This window comes from Protobothrops mucrosquamatus, unplaced genomic scaffold (genome assembly GCF_001527695.2).
Source record: "Protobothrops mucrosquamatus isolate PMUCROS unplaced genomic scaffold, P.Mucros_1.0 scaffold10, whole genome shotgun sequence".
Taxonomy (NCBI): Eukaryota; Metazoa; Chordata; class Lepidosauria; order Squamata; family Viperidae; genus Protobothrops; species Protobothrops mucrosquamatus.
Genome location: NW_015386397.1, coordinates 614141 through 623604, shown reverse-complemented (window position 1 = coordinate 623604; position 9464 = coordinate 614141). Strand labels below are relative to the sequence as shown.

The 9464-nt window shown below is 37.8% G+C and overlaps 1 protein-coding gene across 3 annotated transcripts in view; it reads right to left on the bottom strand.

Annotated features, from left to right (window-relative positions):
- Positions 1 to 8237, bottom strand: part of MPP2 (membrane palmitoylated protein 2) — a 43999-nt gene extending 35762 nt beyond the window's left edge. For 2 of the 3 annotated variants that reach the window (XM_015810470.1, XM_015810471.1), the window contains exons 1-2: positions 8121 to 8237; positions 3457 to 3609 (exon numbers count right to left, since the gene is read on the bottom strand). In XM_015810470.1, the coding sequence (XP_015665956.1) occupies positions 3457 to 3609; positions 8121 to 8237 (270 nt within the window). The remainder of the gene's footprint in view (positions 1 to 3456; positions 3610 to 8120) is intronic. The other variant, XM_015810469.1, reaches the window with a different exon arrangement.
- Between the last annotated feature and the right edge of the window lie 1227 nt (positions 8238 to 9464).

The window sequence follows — 9464 nt, the reverse complement described above, 5'->3', positions numbered from 1 at the left end:
CCGTTGCTTCTTGTCCTGCCTTCAGGCGCTTTGGAGAATAGCTTGACTCCCTCTTCTTTGTGGCAGCCCCTGAGATATTGGAACACTGCTATCATGTCCCCCCTCGTCCTTCTCTTCGTTAAACTAGACATACCCAATTCCAGCAACCGTTCCTTATATGTTTTAGCCTCCAGTCCCCTAATCATCTGTGTTGTTCTTCTCTGCACTCTTTCTAGAGTCTCAACATCTTTTTTACGTCGCGGTGACCAAAACTGGATGCAGTATTCCAAGTGTGGCCTTACCAAGGCATTGTAAAGTGGTATTAATACTTCACGTGACCTTGATTCTATCCCTCTGTTAATGCCGCCCAGCACTGTGTTGGCTTTTTTGGCAGCTGCAGCACACTGCTGGCTCATATTTAACTGATTGTCCACTAGGACTCTGAGGTCCCTCTCACAGTTACTACTATTGAGCAAGGTACCACCTATACTATACCTGTACATTTGGTTTTTCTTGCCTAAATATAGAACCTTACTTTTTTCACCATTGAATTTCATTTTGTTAGATAGCGCCCAGTGTTCAATTCTGTCCAGATCCTCCTGTATCCTAAGCCTGTCTTCTGGAGTGTTGGCTATTCCTGTCAGCTTGGTGTCATCTGCAAATTTGATGAGTTCCCCATGTATCCCCTTGTCCAGATCATTGATGAAGATGTTGAAGAGCACTGGGCCCAGAACAGAGCCCTGGGGTACCCCACTACACACTTCCCTCCATGTAGACGTGGTTCCATTGAGGACCACACACTGAGTACGGCCGGTCAGCCAGCTACGGATCCATCTGGTGGTGATGCTGTCTAACCCGCATTTTTCTATCTTCTCAAGTAGTAGATTGTGGTCTACTTTGTCAAATGCCTTACTGAAGTCCAAGTAAATTATATCCACAGCATTCCTCTGGTCCACTAATTTTGTCACTTGGTCAAAGAATGCAATAAGATTTGTCTGGCATGATCTGTTTTTGACAAAATCTCTCCTTTATTAATGTTGTTTTTACATAGACAAAAGTGGAAACATGGAAATAAAATGCTCAGATTCTAAAGAATACCATAAGATGTTTCCATTAAATTACAAACATCAGAACTAGCAGCAGATGGAATTTTTCATGGCTTACTTTTCCCTACCTTGGGGGCAGGAGAGAAAACTTTTTTAAATGGGGCTATATAATTATTTTCCTGTTCGGCATAGTCACGTGAGTTTCCTATTGCGAAATATGTGTAACAACTACACTTTACACAAAGTTTAAAACAGTCAATATAGAACTCCAAAGTGAGAATTTTGGAAATTGGACGAGGAAGAAATTAAATTACAACTATTCCTATAAAAATAAATACATGAGAACCATAACACTGGAGCTAATGAAGATGCTAGAACACTTTGTTGGTTCAAAGTGTTGTGAAAATGGTGTTGGCATGTGCTTGTTTAACTCAATAAGCCATCTTATTTATAGTGCCATCATGGTTACCTCCCCATCCTGACGCAATTAACACAAACATGTTACTGACATCCGATCCATTATTCTATCATACTGTTTAAATGTATATTATCATTTGCATTGAACTGAATATTTTATTTGGCTAAGTGTGATTAGACACATAAGAAATTTGTCTCTGGTGTAGAGGCTGTCAATGTACATGCAAAACAACAGGATGATGATGATGATGATGATGATGATGACCATGATATCAATAATACCAAAAAGAGGGGGGATAAAGAAGATAACAAGGGTAATAATAATACTATAGTCATACTACATGGGTAAATATACCTAAACATTAGACAGAATGCCTAGGTCTGGTTGGGTTAAGATGGAAAAGCATAGTATAATAATGGTTCTGATAAATGTTTTGATTCTGATAAAAGTTTTTTTGTCCCAATGTTTTTATTTAACTTTTATGTGAATGTTATATTGAAATTTGTGCAAAATTTGCATCATTAAGGTGGGTGATTGATGATTTAGTGTTATGGGCTGGAGGTGACTAGAACCATAGTCCAAAGAATATAGAAGGCATCAGGTTGAAGAAGGCTGCATTGCTATATTTTTTCACAGACTAAGAATTAAGAATCTAGGCATATCCATCCGTCCGTCCATCCGTCCATCCACTCTGCCATTCTATTCAACTGAATACACAGGTTCATATATACATCCAAAAAGAAAAAAATCATAACAAAGGACAGAAAAAGTGGCTGATTCTGAAAATGTATATGCATAGATTCAATTTCAGAATTAATATCATGTATCATGATAGAGAGAAGGACCAAGCTGAATAGCTTGCCATCCAAATGCTAAATATTGACAGACAATTCCAGATCTTCTGGCTTCTATTATGAATCTTTTTTCAAAAGCCAGGTGACAACTGGACAGCTGTTCAAGCAGAGTATAAGTTAGGCCACACAGCCATCCTAAACAGATTTAAACATGTCAGCTGGGAGCAGTGGAAACACATGACAAAGTGTAGAGTGCAACAACATGACATAATGTGAAGGGGAGAGCTTGCATCATGAATTCACCATGCATATTTCATTCTTTTGGCATCATCATGGTTAAACATGGGCCCTTATGAACAGACCATGCTAAAAAGAACTAAAGCATATCTAATACTTAACACATACTCATCTCTAATGAGCTGCAAGGCATTTTACTCAGCAAAAGGTGTGGTTGAAATTTACTAATAATAACTATGTTTCAAATTGCACAAACTTACCAGATAATAAACAATCATAAAATCTCTTCAGCTACACAAATCTAACCAACGCTTTTATACATATACTAGAGTACAAGTAGTTGCAATATAATATGTGTCAATGAACAGACATGTACAAATGATACAACCTGAAGTTACACAGTAGAGATACTCCTTCTTAATTTAGCACCTGGATGAAAAAACACACAGCTGCCACTAAATAGAATGTTATAAATGCAGGTCATTAATTACTTCGATCATCCAGATGTTTCAGATCTTTTTTTTTTTAAAAAAAGCACTAATCTGATATTCTTTCTTATAAAATCCCAGCAAATGAAATGCTGCTGTAAATGGCAGTACCCATCTCAATCATATATAATGCTAACACTCTCAGCTTGGTACAAAACACAATGGCTAGTATTCATTGATTTCTGTTCCTTTTTTTCTTTCTCTCTAATTAATACATATATAACCTTTTGGAATAGACTTTGAGGAAGAAATCTAAGAGATTTCTAAGCAGGAACAGAAGGCTTCTAAATGTAATAAAATTTCAAGCTCCCCCCCCCCATGAGATTATGAAGTCTAGAATCTAAATTTACCTAATTGTACCATTTTTGTTCCTTGTCCTGCCAGATCAACGCCAAATACTCTACAAACAAATCAACAAAGCATACAAAAATTCTGGAATTCTCTCTTTCTGCTCCCCAATTTTCTCCTGCCCCTCAGGAAGGTTCCCCTCCTACCTGGAAGTGGGGTTCCTGGAGGATGCGGGCCAATTCAGCTGCTGTGCTATCTTGCTGAGCAATGTGTGTGATGTCTTTAAGTATCTCCTGGACCAGCTCCAAGTTGTTGTCCCGCACAGCCTCCAGTTTTGTCTCCTCCAGCCGCTCATGAGCCTACAGGGTAGATGGGGAAAGAGCAAAGAAGAAGGGATTAAAGGGACACATAAACAGATAAACCCATGCTAACCCTTTGTCCTCCTACTACAGCCTTGCATCCTGGCAGATAATATAAGGATATTAAGTTTGGGTTCCCTAAAAATTACAAGATCACCACTTTAAGGTTTGTTGATTTTTTTTTAATAAGCATAAAGGGCTTACAGACATCTCTAGAATTAAATAGCTTTACACAGTGGGTGCCCGTCAAGCTTTGTCAAGTCTTTCTGAAGACAAAGACAAAGAATAGGCTGTGCATGTTATAAAGAAAAAGAAGCCAAGTAATTACTCTTCTGTATGAAAACACACAACCCACTTGCTCAGAAACACAGCAAGGGGAACAGTGAGACAACTGAGAGCTTTTCCTGGCCCTCGGTGGCATGTAGCCAGAAATCAAACAGGTCTTTGCTGTATGAAAGATGAATAGCTGCTCTAGATAAGCCTCAAGCAGGGAAACAGACACAAAAGAGAAAGAGCTAAAAATAATAGACTGGCAAATAGAGGCTTAACTTCACTCATGGAGTCAGCTCAGATTGGGGGAGGGTAAAAAGAGCAGGCTTAATATGAATCCGATCTCACTTCTGGGAACCATTTTCTTTGCGAAAATCAGTGCTGGAAAATACTGAAATAGAAAGCTGCTGCACTTATTTGATGGAATAAAGACAAATTCTACATCCCAACCCTATAATGCTTGTGGATTAGGAAACTGGTCACCTAAAATACAGTACATGGAGAATATCATTCAAGCATTTTGTCAGAAGACTTTCAATATTTTTTATTAGGAAAATTTCTGGGATTGGTTTAGAGTTTTCTAGGCTAGCAACTTTAGCAACTTTTAGATGTGTGGACTTCAACTTCCAGCATGCTGGCAAGTGTGAAACTTAAAGTTGCTGATATTGAGAAATACTATTGTAGGCTGTTGACTTCTTTGGGATGGGGATGGATTCTGAGAAGATTTAGGAGCTCATGGCCTGCACAGCTACCATGAACCTGTTCCAAGTAATCTCTAGCCTGATTCACAGTGGTAGCCAGATGATAAATTCAGAATAGTTGGCATGTCATCTGAAATTTGAAGATGTAATTGTGAATCCTTTGCAGTATTTGGATTACATTCTGTTACCAATGCTGATATTTGAAGGATCAAAGGACTAGTTAAATGGTACATCCCTGAAGCCTCATGGACTGAGACAGATTTTAGCAGGCCTTAGGGATTTCACTAGAAATTCAGCAGATCAAATTCTGAAATGGCCTCTCCCCTTTTGCTTATTCTGAGACACTGATTGGTTTACCAAATGAAAGGAAGTTTGGAAATGAGCTTGACTGAACATGGGCTAAAGTTCATGTTCAAGCCTACAATGTGGTTTCCACCCCCACTTACAGTAAGCTCATTCAAACAGACTCTTTTTGAGATGGTTTGAAATGCTTCTTTCCAGGTTTCCTGTCGCACTGCAGTTTAAGAGATAATCTGTCAACTATCTCTTGGTTATTTATATCTATTCTCCTTTTTGCTTCTTTCCTAGACTTCTCACATCATCACACAGTCTACATGAAGAAACCGACAGAAGTCATCTATTAACCCACAGTGAAGTATCAGTATGCTGATGATATGCAGATATTTGTTTCTACCCCAGGTTAGGCTCCCAAATGCAGAAGGGCCTTAGATCTGGTATCTGAAGTCTGTGAAGAATTGAATGGGAAGGAACAAGCTTAAGCTGAATCTCTTCAAGATAGGTGTTATTTATTCCAAAAGCAAATGGCTTTGTTCCAGCTCAGCTGTGCTACTGGGCGGGATGTCGCTCTGCTTAAAAAAGCAACCACACATTTGAGATTACTGCTAGACTCAGGGCTACTGCTTGTTAGGCAGATGGAGGCCATGGCTGGGAGAGCCATGGCTGCCAATTTCTGAGGATGAGTGAGCTGCAGCCCTTCAAGAATTGGAAGCCTTGGTGGAAATAAGCATATGGCCTCATTACTGATTAGACTACCCTAACACAATCAAATTGGGAGTGTCTCTGAAGACTGCCTAAAAGCTGCCCTTTAATGCAAATTTTCTTTATAGCCATGTTAACACTGATTCTGCAGTGATTACCAACAGGCTTCTGAGTACAGTCCAAATCTCTGGTTTTAACCCATAAGAAACTACTACCACTTTCAGATTGAGCTGATCTAACCAGTCTGATAATTCTGGGTAGAGATTTTGAGGCCCCTTCAAGGAAATCTGGAGGGCATAGAACATATTTTTTTTTCTTTCACTTCTTTTTTCAGTCTCTTTGGAATAACCAAAGAGACTTTGATTTTCTTCCTTTCTTGATAGTCATTGGAAAGGCATTCATGTTTTAATTTTGAATAGCAAGCATTGATGCTGGATAACAGACACCAGGGTGAGCTGCTGATTTTAAGTTTTATCAGTGTTTTGCATTTACTTTATTGATTTTATGTATGATACTGGAAATCACTGGAAATCTTCTTACAGGGAGAGCAATATATAAAACCTGGAAGTAATACATTCTCTATATAAGCTTACTTACAAAATAATTTTAAAATTGTATTAGAACAAAGTATTTGTACTTAGATTATGTTTTCACATTAATTCCTGAATGATACTCATCTTCAAAATGGCCAGAGGGATGTTTCTTAATCTTGACAATGTGGCTGGAAAATTCTAGAAGTTGAAGTCCACACATCTTAAAGTTGCCAAGGTTGAGAAATACTGGCCTATGGAATTCAGACTGATAGGTTAAGAATTTCAAACATTCCTTCAAAGACCAGCAACACATGAACTGCTGCTTGCCTTTCACCATACGTTATTTATATTAATTTATTTTTCTTTCATTATATTGTATTTCCTATGGGTTCTAATAAGTGCAAAACTGGAGACATTAATTAGTGGAAACAAGAGGGGCAGAAATGAATAATGGAAAAAGAGGGAGAAGAAACAATTTCTTTCTAGTTGTATCTTTTGGGCAGGAGTCTTCCAGTTTGCTTGAAGATTTATCTTAGGTTTGGAAGTAGAGAACTACTAGCTCTCCCGATGTTGCTAAACTGTAACTCTCAGCAGTCCCAACTAGCCTGTTTAATGGTGAAAACTTCTGAAAATTGTAGTTAGCAATATACTGATGTTCATAAATTCCCATTCTAATCTTAGTTGTAATATTGGCAGCAAACTGAGATTCAGAGTTCTCACTCAAGGTACAAAAGAACACTTTCCAATTACTCTACTTCAGACACATTTCACGAAGACTTAGCTCTCTGGAAAAGGCATTAATGCTCAGAAAAATAGAAGGAAAGAGAAGTGGATGGACAGCAACAAGGTGGATGGGCCAGTTACAGTGTGAAGAGCGCACCATTGGAAGACTTGGGAGACCGTGTATAGAATGGATTGTCACAGAGAAAATTTACCTTTGTGGTTGCTAGGAATAAAAAATGATGGCACACAATCACTTCATCAATCAATAATGAGCAACATTCAGGATGGTGGAAGAGGAAAATGACAATTTATGAAATGTACCATAGCCACCCACTCCAATAGACTCTAGACATCTTAGAAGATATACAGTTAAAACAGTTAAACATAAAACAAAACAACCATAACAAATGACCTTTGCTGATCTCAAAAAACTAAGATTTGGTTAGTACTTGGTTGGGGTCCCATCAAGAACTCACAGGCTATAAAATAAACCAGGTCTAAAACAGATCCTAGCAGAAGGCAACAGCAAATCAACAAAACAGAAGTGATGCAGCTTAGATGTAGCACCCAACCAGGTTTTGAGTTCAAATTCATATTTTTCTAGGAAAAGTTAAAAATAAAATTTTTTATCCTAGTAAATGCTGGGAATCTAATGGTAAATGTTGAAGATACCAGGAAGGAACAGAAAAAAGTGATTGAGCAAGTATTAAAAGGCAAACAAGAATCAGAAGTCTTTCTTAGTATGAAGGAAAGTTTTAGATAAAATTAGGAAGAATTTCTGAAACTTTACAGTAATTTCCCAGGAGAGAAGATGAGAGGAGGTACTGCAGAATCACCAATCTGGGATCATCTAGGATTCTTTAAGTTTTTGTATATGTACAATACATTGTAACTTTTTTGTTCCAAAGAACAGCTTGCTTTCTTTCGTTATTCACATTTTCCTGGTTGGTCCTGCCACTGAGAATAGATTCTGCAGCTATAAATGGTGATTTTTTTTTGTCAGTAAACAGTTATTAAAATTAACAATTCTTTTCATAAACAAAGTGGAATGAACTTGGTTGCTGTTGGGGTTTTTTGAATGAATATAAGATACAAATGTATTCATGAGGAAGAAAGAACAGACGAGGGACAAAGGAACAGAGGAAATTGTTAACTAAACTATTTTGGGAAAATGTGTTATGGGCAAGACCAAGTAAGAGTAAGTGATGTAGTAGAAGCGAGTGGAACTGAAGGTGCAGGTTTTGCTCAGCTACAATCCCATCCCTGACTACCCATTTAACTGTACCTTAGCCAATGACCTTACTATTGGACTCTCCATGAGGCCACGGAGAAAGATGAGATCCAGATCTCCAGCTCCCATGGAATTGGGGAGGTCACTGAGGTTGTCCAGGACCTGTTGCATAGCTGTGTAGAGAAATGACAGCACTAATATTAGTCTCATTAAAATAAAAATAATGAAAAACAGAGTTAATTTATCCACTCTAACCTTTCAAGAGGTAGAAAAGGAGCAGATGAAAAGTAACACACCTTGTATATGCAGAACAGAGGTGAAACCACATGGCAACGGAAAACAAAGCGAAAGTGGAAAGAGTTCTTAGAAATATACATGGAAGGAAGGAGGAATTATACAATTTTTATAAATATATATGAGTAGCTCATTCACAAAAACTGAGATCTCTTCTTACAAGTTACAAGTCAACAGCACTGTCCAGAAATGCTATCAGTAGTACTAAAAAAAGAAGGCAATTTGTGATTATCTTTCTTTCTCCCAGCAGCACTTTAGGATTTTTCAAAGAAATTGAACTTCTTTTCTTGATGTTTTTCCAGAATGATTCTCAAGTACTACGCGGTCACTTCAAGAACTGCTGCAGAGACAGATGCCTTTGTGTTTAGATTACAAAATAAATTCCCTATTGAATGAAGATCAGAACTTCTTCCTTGCTAATCTCAGTCTAATGCTTTCACAGTTGCATTACACTGTCTCCAAAAATCATGTTTTTCAAATTAAATTAACTAGCCGAAAAACTGAAAACCTAACATTCTTGCTCAATATATATGACTATAGTTCATCTCAACCTGCTCTCTTAACATCTGCTGCCAGAAAAAGCTGTGTGTTTGCTGAAGCTATTTCATTAAACTGCTTTAAGCATATTTAAGAACATCCATGATTTTGCTATTATTTCACGCAATTTGCCTTTGTGTTTTGCATTTGATCAGGCTCACATATTGAATTGCTCCATTGGAAATGGTTGGTACATTTGACCGCTGAAGTATAGTAAACAACTCAGCTCAGTGATTTAGTCGAGCTGCTCTGCAGCATATTGTCCAACCCACAAAGATATATAGATTATATTCAATGTATAAGCTGTCCACTTGAATTTGTTCTTTTCCAGCCAATGCTGAATGATTTAGATGGGAGATATAACCAAAGCTAGAGGGACAAAGTCCTTTGATATTCTACTTCTTTTGGAAGAATTAGGTCAAACTGACATTCCCTCCTCTTATCAGCATATCCAGGGCATATCCAGGGCAGAAACTAAGGCAAACAATCCTGATACTCTGATTAACACTGGCAGAGTGCCACAGGCATTGGCCTCATCTCCATTTCATAAATTCATCTATACAGGAT